Source organism: Leishmania mexicana, chromosome 19 (assembly GCF_000234665.1).
Source record: "Leishmania mexicana MHOM/GT/2001/U1103 complete genome, chromosome 19".
Taxonomy (NCBI): Eukaryota; Euglenozoa; class Kinetoplastea; order Trypanosomatida; family Trypanosomatidae; genus Leishmania; species Leishmania mexicana.
In genome coordinates, this window is record NC_018323.1 from 44,067 (window position 1) to 62,258 (window position 18,192).

Below are 18,192 nucleotides of genomic sequence, written 5' to 3' on the forward strand. Positions count from 1 at the left end.
AGCAACTGCAAATCAGCTTGCACGCAGACAGACACAGACATGGTACCAGAAAATGAATTCTTTTCTTTCTCATGAATCTTCCACTGAGGAGCTCCATCCTCATATCCACAGAGTACCCCGTCTCCCCTTCCGTTCCCCCCCCCCTTTGCGATCTCCCACACAAATACAGATACAGACAAACACACACAAAGACGCATGCGCGACAGGACGGGGAGAGGACGAAGAGGTGAGGATAAAGAAAACCCACAAAGAAAAACAAAGACAGACATGATGGCGATGGAGAGAGGAGTGAGAGCGACGCCATATCCGCCGCATCTCGACAACGAACGGCACGAGAGGGAGGTGGGGAAAAGCAGAGACACCACCCTACACGCAACACGCGCACACAGGAGAACAAGAAGAAAACCAACGTGAGCAGGGGAGAGGGGCGCGCGTCTGTACGTATGTGCCGTTATGTCTCAGAAGTTGAACTCGTCGTCGCTGTCCGCTGCATTGGGGACGGAGGTCTTGCGCTGCGTTGGTACAGAGCGGACCATGTTGCTGCTAGTCACGCCTCCCTGGAGAGCACTGCTGCCCGAAAATGGGGCAGAGGTGCTGCTAACGGAGAGCGGGCTGCGATTCCCCTGGTTGAAGAGATTAGCGTACTTGAAGAGGGACGCGTTCGACGTGGTTGGTGGCGGGCTACTGTTGCTGGTCAAGCCCACATTTGGCATCGACTGCGCAGCAATCGCGCCGCTGGCGGCCATTTGAAACGGGTTGTGCGGCTGGCCGGTGGCGATGCCAGCGTACAGCGCAGAGCTGCCCCCACTGCCGGTGAAATACGGGTGCTGCAGGCACTGCGTTGCCGTGGGTCGCTCCGCTGGGTTGAAACGCAGCATCTGCGCCATAAGGTCCACGGCCGCCGGCGGTGCCGTGGTGAGGATGTGGCGCAGCGGCGTTGGCGCAACAGTTGGAAAGCGCATGTTCATGCGGCGCGCTAGCTGGTACCCCTCGTCCCACTCATTGGGGGCCGGGGAGCCGAGCACGGAGCAAATTTTAAAGAGCTGGTCGCTCTCTGAAGTACCCGGAAAGAGGGGACGGCACAGGTAGAGCTCAGCAAAGATCACCGCGCACGCCCAGATGTCGACGGGGGAGTTGTAGTGCGTCGAGTGCAGCACAAGCTCCGGTGCGCGGTACCACCGTGTCGACACGTATTCCGTGAACGGTGGGCGGGAGCGAATCTCCTTCGCGAGGCCAAAGTCGGCGACCTTCACCAAGTCGCCCGAGATGAGCAAGTTCTCTGGCTTCAGGTCACGGTGCATAAAGCCAGCCTTGTGGATCGCCTGCACCCCGAGCAACGTCTGGCACATGATACTGCGGATCTCTTTGTCACTAAAGGCCATTGGGCCGCTCATTTCATTGGCACGCTGACGCTGAATTTGAAAGATGTTCTTTTCACAGTACTCGAAAATCATGAAGAGCTCTGTCTTCTCGCGCACCACTTCCTTCAGCTTCACCAGGTTGGGGTGCTGCACCTTGCGCAGCGACTGAATCTCGCGCAACTGCAGACACTCCTCCCAGCTGTGGAAGCGCTGCTTCATCTTCTTCACCGCTACAATTTCGCCGGTGCTCGTGTTTTGAGCTTTACTCACCGTTCCAAAGGAGCCGTCGCCCAGCTGGCCCATCACCGTGTAGCGCTCCATCTCTCCAACCCAAGGAGGGGCGCGACAAGAGTAAAAAAGCAACCAAAACCAAAAAAAAGACTGAGGTTAGAAAGCGAAACGGACGTCGTGGATACGATGCGTGTGTTGGAGGGAGGGAGAGGGGCTCAGTTGTACTCAGTGGAGGTCGCATCCAAATAGCCTACGGAGTGGGCGACGATTACCTCCGTAGGTATGCGTGTGTGTGTGTGTGTGTGTGTGCGAAGGGGTAAGTGCGCCCACGCTGGTGCCGTAGTTGGAGGAGGAGGGAGGGGAGCAAAAATGAAAAAGCGGCAACAACGTGAAGCCGGAGAACGCGAAGCAAATGAAGGCTAATGATAATTCTTGGGAAAGCGTTGTGGTAATGGTGATCGGTGTCTCTTTCTATCCGTTCCGATTGGATCTTGATGCTGTTGCTGGCTCTCCTTCGCACTGTCCCCCTCCACCGCGTGGAGTGACTACCTCCCTCACACGCACACAGCTTTGCGCGTCTCCGTCAGGCCGAATGTCGCTGTGCCTCAACACGGAGATAACTATGTCCGTGTGTGTATGCGTGTAGCACTTGGAGGGAGTAAGTAGGAGGAGAACGGTATAAAAAAAAGCAATGCAGCAACGAGCACTTTCGCTGAATGTGCATGAAGGGAGAGTAGGCGCGGAGAGCAGCAAAGGTATGATGCAACAGAAGCCAAAGAGAGGGGAAAGAGTGGGTGACTAAAGAAGTCACATGGATCACGTTGATGATGGACGGAGCGCGTAGGCAAGCGCACAGAAGCACACACACACACACAAACGCACGCATATGACAATGAGTGGAGCATGTGATGTCGAGACCTTAATTTTCTCTCTTGTTGTTCATTTTGCTGACGCTTCTACCGTTACACCGCCTATGTGCATCGAGCCTGCAGTCGAACCAAGCAGAGAAATAGGGAGCAGAGGCGGGGGTGGCAAGATTCTCGAATCTATTCCGTGTCTCTTTTCGTACATGACGTTTTGAAGGCACAACGTCACTTGCGCTCTCCAGCGCACAAAAAGTCCCCGCCCACTCTCGCTCCCTTCCTCTCTTCGCACACACGTCTCCTCACCTTCCACAATGATTGCGCGCACACACACGGGGCGCCGAGCACGGTATTCGCTCGTCTTCAGAGAGAAACGAGAACAACACAGATGCGTAGAGAGAGAGCGGTCGCGAAGAAAAAAAAGTGGAGGGAAGCGAAAGGTCTCAGCAGCGCGTCAGCGTCCACTTTTTATTCTGCTCGGAATGGCCGCTGACTTGTTTTCCTCCTGTTTGCTGGGTTCATGTTGATGAGTACTTCGTGTGCGCATTTCGCTGTTCTCGTATCCTCTTCTTTTTTTTCAAGTAAACTAAGACACGCACGCGCTCACATACACGCAATGAGGAAGAGAGACGATCAAGACAAGCGTTTCATATGGTCGCTCTCTCCAATCCATCTTCATCCTTCGCCCTATTCGGCTCCCCCACGCCAGCTCCCAGGTCAGAACCAGGGCCATACAGTGCGCGGTCACCGACTGCCGGCAGGGCGCTGCCGCCGCCGGAACGAGAGGAGCGTGGGCCTCATTTCCTCCGCCTATTCCTGAGGCTTTGGAGTAGGACGAGTCTTGCCCATCGGCTCGCCAGCCTTGGCGCCGCGCAAGTGCACGCCGAGCGCCTTCTCCATCTTCACAATGACTCGCTCTTCCTGCACCGCCTTACCGCTCTCGTACTCGGCCACTACAGATACACGCTCAGAAATGCGCTGGGCGAGATCCTGCTGTGACCAGTTCAGAGCCTGGCGCTCCTTCATAATACGCACGCGGAGGTGCGGGTCCACCTTCTTCACCTTCAGCGTCTCGTTGTCCTCGTCGAGCTTCTTCGCGTTCGCGCCCGCGCTGAGGGCCTGCTGGTTGAAACGCTGATGTTCCTTCCGCTGGACCTGCACGTTTTGACCGCTTTGCATTGCACGGTTAGCATCGCGCTCCGTCACTTTTCGAGGCTGCGTCGAGCCACCGCCGCCACGCTGCTGGAAGTTGAAGCGCTGCTCCTCCCAGTCCTGGCCCGTTGGAATAGCTCCCCTCGGCATTTTCTGTCGCTTACCTTTGATAGAAGTAGTTGTGTGAGAAACAGTGTGTCGTGTGTATGTGTGTGCGTACAACAACAAAAGTACCGAGGCAAAAGATGAGGTGAGGCAGTCAATGTCAAAAAAAAAAGAATATGTGGATGTAGCACGTTGGTGCTCACACAAACACGTGAGTGGATGTTGGTGGCTGTGTTCGCTTTCAAGTTGAGCAATTCTGAAGTGAGACACGTGTAAAAGCGCCCAAGAGAGGAGAGAAAAATATGAAGTCGGGGAGAGGAAAAGAAAGGGGTGCGGAGTGATAAAGAATCCGTGGGAGAAATACAGGAGGTGCGAGTCGGCGTCATATCATTCGACTGAAACAGGTAACACCCGTGCATCATGGATAAGGGGAGGTAACGGACCGAAGTGGTGAGCATTCTCAGACGGGGGTGGGTTGCTACGCACCAATGCGAAGATGACTGGAGATACATTGTGAGAGAGGGGCCAGCAGGTTGCCCTCATGGGCATCTCCCTCGGCACTGCCGGATTTCGGCGCACACAAATCCCTCTGCCTTATCAGTCGCGTCAACGCACGGCGTCAAAGTCGTTACTGGCTCGGCTGCTTTTTTTCCTTTGCTTGTGTTCTTTACGGCTGATTGACATCACTCTCAGTCACACTCAAATAAAACAAAAACAGAAAGAGAAGAGCACATGTAGCGTGTATGTGCGTGTGCGTGTTCGTATTTGGTGCTCAGTGTCATCATGGCTGGCGGAAGGGATGAGGTAAGAAGGCGATGTAGTGACTCTCCGCAACTGAGGCATAAGACGTGGTGCCAGAGAAAACCAGGGAGGCTAAGGAAGACGCATGACACACACACAAAGGAAGTGCAGGTCGACATCGATGAGGGGCACACAACCACAAAGTACACAAGCACGTCGCTCTTCTTGTCTTCTGCTTTGTTTTTTTATTTGTTTGTTTTCTTGCGCCTCCTCCTTCGTTTCTTCTTAGTGCGAAGCTGCCCAACTACACTGAAGCGGAGAGAGAAGCAAGGGAGGACCGCCTTCATGCCGTACACATGCCCATTGGAGACGTGGGGAAGGAAGGCCTCGGGGTCACAGAGAGGAGCAGCGACAACGAAGGGACGACAGGGAGGTGAGGTGGTAAGAGCCCGACCTACCGGTGTCGTTTCCGCTTTCTCTACAGTGTCTTCGCCATCTCCTTCCTGCGACACACATAGGCATACGCATATCACCCACGCAGACACGTGCGGCGATGCTGTGGAAACAGGAGAAAGGAAGGGTAAAGGAGAGAGGTGATAGGTGGCCCCTCCTCTCTTCCTTTCTTCAACGTGAGGAGGAGTGGCACGTGCACGTCAGCGTGTGTGAGTGTGTGTTCCTTTGTGTACACACGCATGTATGCTCAAGTGGTTGGTGAGGAGGGGCACGTGAGCATGCACATGATGATACGGTGCGTCCATTTCGCCGTTCTCCCCCTCTACGTGGAAACGCGTCTTCTTCGCTCGAGGATACTGTTCGGTTACCCTCAGAAATGCGTCGGGAAAATAGGAAAACAGATAATGGCGAGTGAGTAATGCATACAAGGTGAAATCCGAAAAGAAGTAAATCGGGCGACGAAAGCTGCGGCGAGGAGCGAGCGAGGAGGAGAGTTTACGGACGGTCTGGCACGATGAGGAACAAGACGGACTTGGTCCTGCACGTTCAGGGAAGGGGTGACGCAAGAAAAGCAGATACTCGCCACGCAAACGTACGCAAGCACACATGCAAAAACACTCAGCCGGGTTCGTGCCCGAAGGAAAGCGTGGACTCTGAACCGCAGACACTCGCACGCATGCACACAGATATACATCCACATGCACCTACACGCAGCACTGCGGCCTCACATCAAAAAGTGCTAACCATTTACACGTGTATGACATCGCACAGTAGCAAAAAAAAGAGGCCAAACACATGGACACACACACACCAGCATCATCACGCTGACACATGCTCACAGATGCGAGCACGCACACGCACAGGGAGAAGGAGGGGGGCGAAGAGGGAGAGACAGACTCACGTACGTATGGGGAGGGAGGGAGGGGGGCGTAAGAAAAATCAACAGCACAAAGATACAGAGGCAGACTGAAACAAAAATACAGTGGAAAATAAGCGTGTTGTTATGTTAGCCAAAGACACGCCGCGAACTTTCTTTCTGCTTGTTCTCCTTTTCGCTCGGGGGGTTAAAAACGAGATGAAAAATGAGAAGTCAGAGGCAAAGCGATGTGTCTGAGGGACAGGAGCAAGACGTAGCAAACATTATGTCCTCATCAACAGGCACACGCACACACACACGCTTCCGCATCCAACATTACATTGCTTCCAGTGAACTTTCACCGCGTACAAGATACGCCTGCACGCACACACACCCGCGCACCCTCCCCCCCCCCAAATCCCGGTCCTTGGAAAGCACACAGAACACACATCACGAGCAGCAACAACAACGGTGTGGCTTGGAGATGTGAGCGGGGACAAGGTGAGAAAGACGTGATATGTACACGGACTCGCGCATCAACACACAACACCCAAAAAGATGGACGTGCGCAGCCACGAGAAAGCACTACACAGATACACACTGTGGCCCACCTCAGGGACGGTTCTAAGAAGCCAAAGAGGAGAGATGGCGCTTCGCCCACTTTACTACCCCAGAAAACAGGCAAGCGAACAGAAGCTAAGTGCGGTGTGGAGAAGGTAGTTTCTCGTTCTCCAGTGCGCATGTGGCGGGTGTCGGGACATATACAGAGAGTACCGTACTGAATTCAATCCACATCGTCTTCGGATACCCCCGTCGTCCTCCAACGCCCTTTCCACGAGGAAATCAGCACACAGCATTACGTTACATAATAACCTCACCGCTCTCACTCCTTAATTCCTCGCCGCGCGAGTACTGATGTAGTACGGCTTGATAGCGTCAACGCCGGACAGCACCAGCGCACCAGCGACACCACGCAGAATGTTCGCGCCAGCGCCGCGGAACAGCGAAACCGCGCCCTCGTTCTTCACGCACTGCATAAAGCACTCGAACGAGTTGCGGTAGTTCTTGCCGGTGCCGGACGTCATCATCATGCGACGGCGCACCGTGTCCAGCGGGTATGAGATCAGGCCAGACACGATAGTCACAATCCAGCCCAGCATGAAGTTCACAAGGAAGTTGTTCACCGGCAGCATCGGCTGCAGCGTGTCGTACAGGCCAAAGTAGAAGCCGCGGTACGCAACAATGCCCACACATGACACGCAGAAGCCGCGGTACAGACCTGCCAGACCGTCGGTCTTGAACGTCTTGATGTAGCAGTCCACCATGCCGCTGTACTGGCGCTCGCCGCCCTTCTTCGCAGACTTCGTGTCGTTCGCGAGGCGGGTACGCACGTAGTCCAGCGAGTACACGAAGCACAGCGACACAGCGCCGGCAAGACCGCCGGACGCCATGTTGCCCATGAACCACTTCATGTAGCCGTCACGGTCCTTCTTGTAGTTGAACATACGCTTGAACTGGTCCTTGAAGGCAAAGTTCAGCGCCTGCGTCGGGAAGTAGCGGATCACGTTCGACAGGTTGCCGCGCCACAGCGAGTACAAGCCCTCCGTCTTCACCGTGCGCGTCAGGCAGTTCATCACACCGCTGTACGGGCGGTCAAGCGTGCCCTGTTTGATCATCTCACCCTGGTTCTGCACCAGCAGCTTCACACGCTCGATCGGCGCCGCGGCCGTCTTGGCAGCGCCAGCGGCAAAACCGCTGATCATGAACTCTTCCCAGAAGCCGAGCTTCGGCGCATCCTGGCGCGCCTTCTTCGGAGCGGCCGCAGAGTTACTGTTGGCAGCCATCCTTTCGTTGCGGTGGTGAATACGTGGCTTCGCTGGTGTATAGTGAAACAAGTGACTAAAAAATATGGACAAAGAGTGGTAAGCGGAAGAGGACGGAAAAATAGAAGAAGCGGGGAGGAACTGTATGTGGTGGTGCAGGTCAAGCGTAGCGACGGTCGTGGGTCAGTGAGTGGGGTGAGTGTGGTCCGGGGGTTGGTCAATGGGCCAGAAAGCGAGAAAATTGCAGAGGAAAGTGATTCTACAGAAGAGTGCATTTCACGAGGTGGTAAAGCGGAGGAAACACTGAAGCTGGCGGGGACATGTCGAGATGAACCATCGTCGGCGACGCTGCACAGTAGCTTCCGCAGAAAAAAAGAGAACGAGCCATAATGAAGCGGTGCATCCAGCACTTATGGCAGAAACGAAGCACCAACCATTAGTTCTGCCAAAGAGGTGGACGTGGAAAATAGCAACCTGTTGACCCTCCCAATGCTTGAACGCAGTTCTGCGTCCATTTATTTCCTTTCAGCTCTCTTTTTTTCTCTGTAGGCATGGATGTGCGAATCTTTCCCAAGCTCGCCGCATACCTCGCAAAGGCACGTCACACGCTCAGCTTTAGAGAACCCATTTGGTGTTAGCAAGCGCTCGACGCTATCTCAACGACATCACGTAGTCAAGCGAAGGCACATGCACACATGCCGGGAGTTCTGCAAACCTGCACTTCCTGTCACGTACAGGTCGACGAGCGGGGGAGGGGGGGCAGAGACGTGATACAGACCATTGCTGGCACTTTCAGCGGATACTGACGCGTGACCCTTTCGTGCGGGCAACTCCGTCTCCATCGCTTTGTACGCAGACCGTGCAAGAGACGCCGACATGTTGCAGCGGAGCAAGAGCGCAAGAAAACACAAATAACAATTCGAGAGAGAACAGTGAAGCAGAATGGGGTGCAAAAAGAAACAAAAAGAGCCGAAAGAGAGAGGGCTGCGGAGGCGTCGTGCCGGGGAAGTGGTGCAGACGTACAGACGGAAAGGGGTGACGCGTATCATCACAAGCAACTAGAGAAAAACGCGCACACACGCACGTTCTGTGCGCAAACCACACGGCAGTCGGTAAAAACGGGGGAGGGAGAAGAGGTTCAGCGGAAGGAAAGAAGCGGCTGTTGTGTGGAGGTATATTTTTTCCCCCGCGCCCGTCCTCCGCCATACAGCACGAGCTCAACTCCACCCTACCCCTCACAGCCTGCCACAGGCCCCCGTTCCGCCTGGTGCGAAGCAGCGTCAGAAGCGCGTTACAGCAATGCACCGACACAGTCATCGGAGCACCGTCGCTGCCTCATACTCTGCCCACCCGCTGAGCAGTCCGCCACACAGTCGCCTCCCATTATGCCGCCCGCCACCTCGGCGCACCACCCTCGGGGTGGCACACAGGCGTCCCCCATCGGCAGGGCAGTGAGGGCCGGGCGAGATACGCTCGAGTCACGCTCACGCTCTAGCCATCATATGGATGGCACAAATATGTTCACTCTCACAGGTCGCACCAACGCAGCGCCATCCAGGACCCGGCCGCCGACATCAGTAGCGATACGTCGAACTGGCCTCCCACACGCCGTAGGTACCTGGCCCTATCAGCAGCAGAAGTGCTTCGGCATTTGGCACGGACAGAGGGGCTGCCTGGTTTCCCCCCAGAGTGGGGGTACGGGACCGTGGATACCACGCATGGAGGTGTCCCCTCCGCCGCCATCAGGGTTGCCTCAATGTACAGACAGAAAAAAAACTGAGGGTGCGTTAGAAACTAACGTGCAAGTGCGTTTACGTGCAGCGGTCTCCTCTCCTCCTCGCCTTCATCCCACTCCCTCGCACTCCGCACCGCTGCCCCATTGCATATAAGGGAAAGAGCAGGTAAGCGGGAGAAGACGGTCTCTCACCTGCAGCATTTGTCTCGCCCCCTCCTTCTCCGGTGCTGGAAAGTTATCAGCGCCATGGCGAGAGTGACAGTGAGGTAGAGGGCGCTGCGGCACTACTGCGTCGAGCCTGAGAGAGAACAAAAATGAAAAACGCTTGTCCACCTGCCGCACAAGACGCGTCAGCTGTTCACACGCATGGCAATGGCCACCGCGAGCCCCCTTTCACGTGTCGACGCACTCAAGCGCGAGGAGACGTCTTGCAGTTTATGTACACGTGAGCAGGCATGCGTTTTCTTTTCTCCCCCTTTTCCCCATTTCGTTGTCTTGTCTTGGAAGCTCTCATTACGGTGTGTCTGCCCCGCTTGCATTGAAAGGACATGGTCACGAGTGAGAAGAAAGCAAGAGGGACGTGAACCGTGAAGGCGGTGATGTAGGCGCTTGATGCGGACGCCGTGGAAACGTGTCCTCCATTTTTTTCGTGCGAACATGAGTCACATTGTCGGTGGTGGTAAGGGGTGCATTGTCATCTCTGGTGAGAGTACCGAAAAGAAAAGAGAAAATGGACAGAAAACAACAGGAAGCACAGACGCAAAGTAAACCGCTGCACTGATGCAGAGGTGCAGAGGGCGAGTAATACAGAGAGAGCACACACATCCAGTCTCAAAGGTCCGGAGAGGGGTGAAGGAAAAGGCGGTGAAGGAAGTGCAAGTGGGCAAGAATCAACAGCAGAAAAGGTACTAGCGCGCCTGCCTGTATCTGCCGCTGCATGCTAATGATTTTGTCTGTGTGTGCATCCTTGTGACTGGGGGACACGTATACCTGTGCGTGTATCAGTGACACACGCACACAAAGCGGGAGGCGTCCTCTCTCAATTCCCACGCTCGCGGCTATTCTTACGCGGCAAGGCTGAGAGGAAACAGAAAAGGAAGAGAAGGCGCAAAGAATGGCAGCAGCAAAAAGAAGAGGCAAGGAAATGACGACGCCCTTGCGTGGATAAAGTGCAAGCATATACACGCACACAAACACACATACGTCAGTGCACGTCAACGATTATACAGCAGAGCGACACAGAATGTCTATAGTTTCACTTGTTTTTCCTTTTGATGTGTGAGCGCGTCTCTTCATTAAGAATCCGGGTGTTGCCATGGATGGGCATGAGCAGGACAGAAATGAAGCCGATGCAGGCATGTGGGATGGGTTCGATAGAGCATAAGTGGAGTGCGTTGTGTGAAGAAACGCCGCCGCTGTCGAGTCCTTTGATGGACACAAATTCGATAAGACAAAAAAAGAAAGACGAAGAGCGTGCGGGTAAGACGAGGAAGCCTTGGAAGTATTCAACGCAGCATGCCATGCGCACATTTTGCCATCGAAGAGGGGCAGGGGATGAGAATATCTCATGGTCTACTCCATTTTCCGTGCGTTCCAGCCAACGACGAGAGGCAGCGACGGTAAACCTCAGAGTTGCAAGAGGGGGGGTACTGCAACTGGAGGGAAGAGTGCTTTTCACCAGTTCAGCGGGCGTAGGCACGCCATGCGGACTTAGCTGACGACATGGGCCTACCTCTCCCATAATCAAGAGACCGAATGACTGCGTGTTGCTCGCGACTTCCCGGCCCCACACCACTCTTATGAACACTGTAGAAGATACAGTGGCACGTGTTTATGAGAAAGACATATGCGTGGATGCCTCCCACCAACAGCAACGCATCACGACACGTGTATGCCTGTGTGTGAAAGTGCCTTCCACATCTTCCGTTTGTCGCTATTTCTTACACGGGCCAAAAGCCCATCTTTAAAAAAAAACAGTAAGAGAAACAACGTTCACAGCCGTTCTCCTTTTCACTTCATTGGCCCTCCATCCTCTGTATTTGAAATGTACCCCATCAGACGAGCGCCTTTGTGAGCTTGAGCACCGTGAGAGAGACGCCAGAGGCGACCACAAAACAAAAACGATACAACGGCACTTTAGAAAAGTAAGAGCGCAAGAGAGAATATGCGCTGCCCAAGATCGCACGCAGAGACACCGACATACGCGCGTGTGTGGATGCGTATGATCTATTTCCTAGTTCTGCCGATATATGTGTGTGCTGGTTTGCGTACTTGACCACACATGTTATTCACCTTTTTTTAGATATTATCGCTTCTCTCCAACCTAAAACAAACGCGTGACTCGATTATCACATCGATAAGAGGCGCGCTCTCATTTTCCTACTTTTCTCGCTCTGGTGGGCAAACAGCACGCCCACAACCGGTCTTTTTCCCGCCCTTTGTTTGCGTGTTACATTCCTTGTCTTTCTTTGGCACATCCTCTTCTTCTGATTGTTTCACGCCCCCCCCCCATCAATTTCTCTCACACACGCACACGCACGTGGAAAGAGACCAGGCAGCAGCGGTGCAGGGGAGATCGCAGTGCCGCGTCTGGGCCCACCCAGTTCATACATATCTCACACCCAAGAATGCCTGACCAAACCAACACACAGACAATGGGACAAAGAGAGGCGCAAAACACTAGAGAAGAAAATAAGAGAAGCACACATCACGTAGGTCCGGATTACAACTCGAGAAAAGCACAACACAAATTGAACACAAGAAAAGCGTCGTCCGTCGCCCTGGCCCCTACCCTACCCCTCCGTCCTATAAGGACAGAGAGAAGCAGGGGAGATTGACGTGCATCTCACCGCTCTCACTCCTTAATTCCTCGCCGCGCGAGTACTGATGTAGTACGGCTTGATAGCGTCAACGCCGGACAGCACCAGCGCACCAGCGACACCACGCAGAATGTTCGCGCCAGCGCCGCGGAACAGCGAAACCGCGCCCTCGTTCTTCACGCACTGCATAAAGCACTCGAACGAGTTGCGGTAGTTCTTGCCGGTGCCGGACGTCATCATCATGCGACGGCGCACCGTGTCCAGCGGGTATGAGATCAGGCCAGACACGATAGTCACAATCCAGCCCAGCATGAAGTTCACAAGGAAGTTGTTCACCGGCAGCATCGGCTGCAGCGTGTCGTACAGGCCAAAGTAGAAGCCGCGGTACGCAACAATGCCCACACATGACACGCAGAAGCCGCGGTACAGACCTGCCAGACCGTCGGTCTTGAACGTCTTGATGTAGCAGTCCACCATGCCGCTGTACTGGCGCTCGCCGCCCTTCTTCGCAGACTTCGTGTCGTTCGCGAGGCGGGTACGCACGTAGTCCAGCGAGTACACGAAGCACAGCGACACAGCGCCGGCAAGACCGCCGGACGCCATGTTGCCCATGAACCACTTCATGTAGCCGTCACGGTCCTTCTTGTAGTTGAACATACGCTTGAACTGGTCCTTGAAGGCAAAGTTCAGCGCCTGCGTCGGGAAGTAGCGGATCACGTTCGACAGGTTGCCGCGCCACAGCGAGTACAAGCCCTCCGTCTTCACCGTGCGCGTCAGGCAGTTCATCACACCGCTGTACGGGCGGTCAAGCGTGCCCTGTTTGATCATCTCACCCTGGTTCTGCACCAGCAGCTTCACACGCTCGATCGGCGCCGCGGCCGTCTTGGCAGCGCCAGCGGCAAAACCGCTGATCATGAACTCTTCCCAGAAGCCGAGCTTCGGCGCATCCTGGCGCGCCTTCTTCGGAGCGGCCGCAGAGTTACTGTTGGCAGACATGCTTGATAGAAAACGGAAAGAGCTTTGAAGTACAAAGCACGATTGAAAAGACAAAAGAAAACAACGAGCAGATGTGGGGAAAAAGACGAAGTAAAGGAACCACTTCGGAAAGTACGAGAGGACGGCGTCGTGGCGTCGAGTGCAGACTGCACCACCACCACCTTCGTCACACTCCTGCCCACTTTCCGTGACAGCAGAGGCGGCAAGAAAGCCTCCAAAAGAGGATATGATGGTTACATTCAAAAAGCAGCGTATCACGCCTGCCACTTCACTCGCTGTTTCGTCAAGTTGCAGGGACAAAGCATTTTCGGTACTGGCGTGACCGTATTACAGCGCCGCAAGCAGGGCCCGTTTTGTTTGAGCGAGTGGCTCTTGCAGGTAACGACCACTGCTATTATATACGATTGGTATCGATTTGGAGAATAAAAGCCTGTAGCAGACAGATACGACCCACAATAAAGGACAGCAATCCTTGGCGGGTTCTGTACGCACATAGAGCAACGGAAAGTCTATCGAGTACAGCACTGCAGTACAAGAAAAAAAGTACAGGCGAAACAGACGTGAGGACGAGACCGCAGCGCAAGCCATTGAGCACCAGGCCCAAAGAAAGCTCACACTGTCTTTTTCGTTTCCGACGCACCCACCCTCCGCCATACAGCACGAGCTCAACTCCACCCTACCCCTCACAGCCTGCCACAGGCCCCCGTTCCGCCTGGTGCGAAGCAGCGCCAGAAGCGCGTTACAGCAATGCACCGACACAGTCATCGGAGCACCGTCGCTGCCTCATACTCTGCCCACCCGCTGAGCAGTCCGCCACACAGTCGCCTCCCATTATGCCGCCCGCCACCTCGGCGCACCACCCTCGGGGTGGCACACAGGCGTCCCCCATCGGCAGGGCAGTGAGGGCCGGGCGAGATACGCTCGAGTCACGCTCACGCTCTAGCCATCATATGGATGGCACAAATATGTTCACTCTCACAGGTCGCACCAACGCAGCGCCATCCAGGACCCGGCCGCCGACATCAGTAGCGATACGTCGCACTGGCCTCCCACACGCCGTAGGTACCTGGCCCTATCAGCAGCAGAAGTGCTTCGGCATTTGGCACGGACAGAGGGGCTGCCTGGTTTCCCCCCAGAGTGGGGGTACGGGACCGTGGATACCACGCATGGAGGTGTTCCTCCTTATCGGGGACAAACTAATACCGCAACAAAAATAAGGTCACTGAGGTATTATTCACCATTCGACGATGGGTTTGTTTGCAGGGTGTGACGTCCAAAAACCGGACCATCTCGTCCCTTCGCTCTCATTGCGCTGCTGCATCTTTCTTCATACGAGGCCGTGAGAGCAGCGGCGACACTACCCCTCTCCGCTAAACTGCGACGTGCTCAGTACGTGCGCTCCACAAGGAAAGAGCAGAATGTGCGCATCAGCAGCTTCGGAAAGGAGTCCTCGAGCAGCGGGTCCAGGAAGTTCCACATCTCCTGAAGCTGGTGGCGCGCAATCAGAAAGCACTCTGACGTAGCGTCAACTTTCGTGATGAGCTCAACTGCCTGGTGGATGTCTGCCGCTTCCTTTGTCGGCTTCTGCAGAATTGACCAGAGTGCCTGCCGGTCCGCGGCCTTAAGACGGCCCATCGCAATAGCGATCGGGTATGTAATCTTACCGTCCTTAATGTCTTCCGCTTCCTCTTTCAGATCTCCTTCAAAGCCGCGGATGTTTAGCGCATCGTCAACGATCTGGAATGCGAGACCCAGCGTGAGGCCGAACCTCTCCATAGCCTCCGACAAAACCGTAGGTGTCTCACAGAGCACACACGCCATGGAGCAGAGTGCTCCTACTGCAGCACCCGTTTTGTATGTGTGAATCGCATCGAGCGCATCGACCAGCGTGCTCGTATCGCCGGTCTCTACGACTTTAGGCATCAGGTAGTCGAGGCGGTAGATATCCAAGCCTTGACCCGCGTGCCCAGCGAGCAGCACGTCGAAGTAAAGCTTGTAGATACGGCTAGCCTTCTCCGGTGGGAGGTCCTGGATGCGGGCGGCACGCGGCCCCATAAAGTAGCAAGCACTGCCAGCGTTGATGGCAGTCGCAACGCCGTACTCCACGTGCACACATTTGCCGCCGCGGCGCACCACGGAGTTGTCCTGAATGTCATCGATGATCAGAGACCCCACGTGCAGCAGCTCGGCTACCGCAATGTAGCGGCTGCAGTCGAAGTACTGACGAGACAACGCATTGCAGCAGCTCACAAAGATCAGGCTACGCCACGACTTGCCGCCACGGTCGATGATGGAGCGCACAGGTCGGAACAGAGTTTCACAGATCTTGTCCGCAGGCGCCCCTCGATTCACCGCATAGCGTCCCAGTACATTCTCAGAGACCCAAGAATCGGACGCGGTCAGCGGATAAATCTCCTCGAGCGCATCATGCACATACGACCCAACGCACTTCAGCAGCTCCAACGTGTTGCTATACGGTGCGACACTCCTCTTGTACTCCAAGAAGCCGCGCAGCGTCACGGCGTCTCCGCCGCACACGCCACTGCCCTCCACGACACCCTCGTAGAATCCCGCACCGCCAACCAGAACCGTGCCGATCTCCTGCGCAGCAAAGGCCGTGTGAATCGTCACGTCCAGTCCCATCGACGCCGAGCATAGGCGAAGCTCAGACGGATACTGCATGAACGTAACAAGGCTTGACCACGTCTTATTCGTCTCTATGATCACATCGTCGTGGAAATGGCAACTACCATCCGCTCGCGTCTCCACGAGACACTTCTCTTTCGCCTCGGATTCAGTGTCACCTGAGACGAGGAAAATGCTCAATTGCGACATGTTCGAGGCATGAAGAGACAGCCACGACCAATTGTACTTGGACTCGCGGCCGACCTCACAGTTAGACCCCTCCAGCTCACGGTCATACCACCCCAAGCCCGTCACCTCGCGCTTCACACCCTTTAACACAACATACCCCGTCACGCTCATCGACGGGAAATAGTAGTAGTACATGCCGTTCACAAGTCCGTCCTTTCCATGGAGCACTGGCTCCTGCTGCGTCTCCAAGCACACCTCCACATAAACCTCATCCGCCGCGTTCGTCATTGAGAAAGTATAGCGCCGCGCTGGTCCCTCTTGTGCGACCCGCATCATGCAGCTGTCGTCCAGTGTGATGCTAAAGGGCTGCTGTGTGTAAACCGCCTTCTCCTTCAGGAGACGGTCTGGGCGCGGCAAACCCCCCTTGTTGAGAAGCTCCAGTAGCGCGAGCTCCACGTGCTCCAAGTTCCGACCAATCACTGCTGGATCAAGGCGAAGCTTCAGCTGTTCGATTGACTCGGGGTCGAGCGCGCTATCCGCATAATATTTCTTGTTTTCCAAGTCGATAAGGGCCCACACACAAGCGTCGTAGTATTTCGTAGTGGCTGTCGGACAGTTGTCCCCCGCCTGCCTGAAGAAGGAAGCGAAAAATGCCAGGGACGATTTATCCTCACCCTTCACCGTGAGGTGCGCATTGGCATACCACCACTGCAGCGTGGACGCGCTGATAAATTGATCATACACCTCGGCATCTGGTACTATTCCCCTCGGTGGGAAGTGCTGGGGCCAATAATCGCTCATGTGCAATGTGCAAATATGCAAATGAGTGCTTGGAGTCCTTTTCCTAACGGAAACGAAGCCCACAGCGTCGTCCAAGAGGTACAGAACGTTTGCAGCAATAATCACCGTTGAGGATCAACTTGATGGTTGGGACAGCGCAAATTCTGTTAAGCGAAATCTCACGGTTAAAGGCAACCTTACTACTCAGGCGCTTGCGACACCTGAACCAGATTAGATAAAAAGACGTGAGGATAGGTGAAGGTAGAGAGTATCATACTGCTATAAGAATCGAACACGATGAGCACAACAGCGCATCGCTTGTCCTGTACATAGCGAGCAGAAACAGCGGGAGATGTTAGCGACACAGGCCAAGTAGTATTTTTTTTTTGCACTTCACTCAGTGCTCTGGAATATGGCACAAGCGCTCGCTTGAACTTTTTTTTGGCGGATAACCTCATAGGTAAAGAAAAAGGGTGCTTCGCAATCCTTGTGATAAGACACGCAGAGCGCAGGGATAAAAAGCCATGGAAGTTATATAATTGCGTTTTCGTTTGCTTATTTCCATGCTTTAGCACGCGACAAAATATATATACATGTACACTTCCGTGCTTCCACTTCAGCAATTAGAAAGCTCAGCAGAAACGACACAAATAGCACATGTTGACGTTGCCGCACCCAATAGTTGGGCACTGGAAGCACAATAAAATGTGCTTATAGTGTCACAAACTACCTTCCATAAGCATGCGCCACGTGGAGTACTGCAGAACTGCCACCTACTGCCCCTGTTCAGTATAAAAACTGAGACTGCATTGAGACGCTGCAGTCGAATATTTTCATTTTTCCCAACAAAAAGGCTACAGCGAAAAAAATCGCAAGATGGTCGACACAATCAGGAAAATGCAAAAGAAGAGAGACGCCTCAGACTGGGGGGGATTTTTTTAGCGTCGCTGGAGCATGTACACATCGAAAGCAAGGGTATCGTATGAAATACTACCAGAATTTATATAATCCGTAAAGTCAGCACACCGCCCCATTTGTATGCAAGCTGAAGCACCATCTAAGGGATAGTAGAGTCTTTTTTCTTCGACTTTTTCATTGGTCATATTTACATAGGCATGTCAACTGGTTTCTCAAGAACCCCGTACCTTCTTAGATTAATTGGTGCAAGATTCCGGCATTTAGAGGAAGCAAAGGTTACACCTGACCTCATCGCCGACATTAAGCCATCGACACATCCCCACACTCCCATGCTGTAACGAAATTTAGAATACCCCAATATAAAAGTGACTCGAAACCACTCAAAAGGAAGTATATGTAGCTTTTGGTCGCTCTTCTCACGCTCAAAGGAATAATTTGAATGAATGCTACAGTGCAATAATTCCGAAATATCCTCCATGAGAAGCTCGAGCATAAAATCAATTTGTGAAATAGCAGAGGCAAAAAAAAACTCCTTTGTTCCCTAC

At 54.2% G+C, this 18,192-nt stretch overlaps 5 protein-coding genes across 5 annotated transcripts; all 5 read right to left on the bottom strand.

The window, feature by feature from the left end:
- Positions 1-458: 458 nt before the first annotated feature.
- Positions 459-1,682, bottom strand: LMXM_19_0180 (putative map kinase; the record flags this gene model as incomplete). The annotated part of the gene is made up of 1 exon (XM_003874147.1): positions 459-1,682. The coding sequence occupies one exon, from the start codon at positions 1,680-1,682 to the stop codon at positions 459-461; it is 1,224 nt and encodes a 407-aa protein (XP_003874196.1).
- Positions 1,683-3,265: 1,583 nt separating this feature from the next.
- Positions 3,266-3,757, bottom strand: LMXM_19_0190 (conserved hypothetical protein; the record flags this gene model as incomplete). The annotated part of the gene is made up of 1 exon (XM_003874148.1): positions 3,266-3,757. One exon carries the CDS (start codon positions 3,755-3,757, stop codon positions 3,266-3,268), a length of 492 nt encoding a protein of 163 aa, XP_003874197.1.
- Positions 3,758-6,652: 2,895 nt separating this feature from the next.
- Positions 6,653-7,606, bottom strand: LMXM_19_0200 (putative ADP,ATP carrier protein 1, mitochondrial precursor; the record flags this gene model as incomplete). Its single annotated transcript, XM_003874149.1, has 1 exon — positions 6,653-7,606. One exon carries the CDS (start codon positions 7,604-7,606, stop codon positions 6,653-6,655), a length of 954 nt encoding a protein of 317 aa, XP_003874198.1.
- Positions 7,607-12,181: 4,575 nt separating this feature from the next.
- On the bottom strand, positions 12,182-13,135 carry ANC1 (putative ADP,ATP carrier protein 1, mitochondrial precursor; the record flags this gene model as incomplete). The annotated part of the gene is made up of 1 exon (XM_003874150.1): positions 12,182-13,135. The coding sequence occupies one exon, from the start codon at positions 13,133-13,135 to the stop codon at positions 12,182-12,184; it is 954 nt and encodes a 317-aa protein (XP_003874199.1).
- A 1,386-nt stretch (positions 13,136-14,521) lies between these two features.
- On the bottom strand, positions 14,522-16,750 carry LMXM_19_0220 (putative polyprenyl synthase; the record flags this gene model as incomplete). Its single annotated transcript, XM_003874151.1, has 1 exon — positions 14,522-16,750. The coding sequence occupies one exon, from the start codon at positions 16,748-16,750 to the stop codon at positions 14,522-14,524; it is 2,229 nt and encodes a 742-aa protein (XP_003874200.1).
- Positions 16,751-18,192: the final 1,442 nt, after the last annotated feature.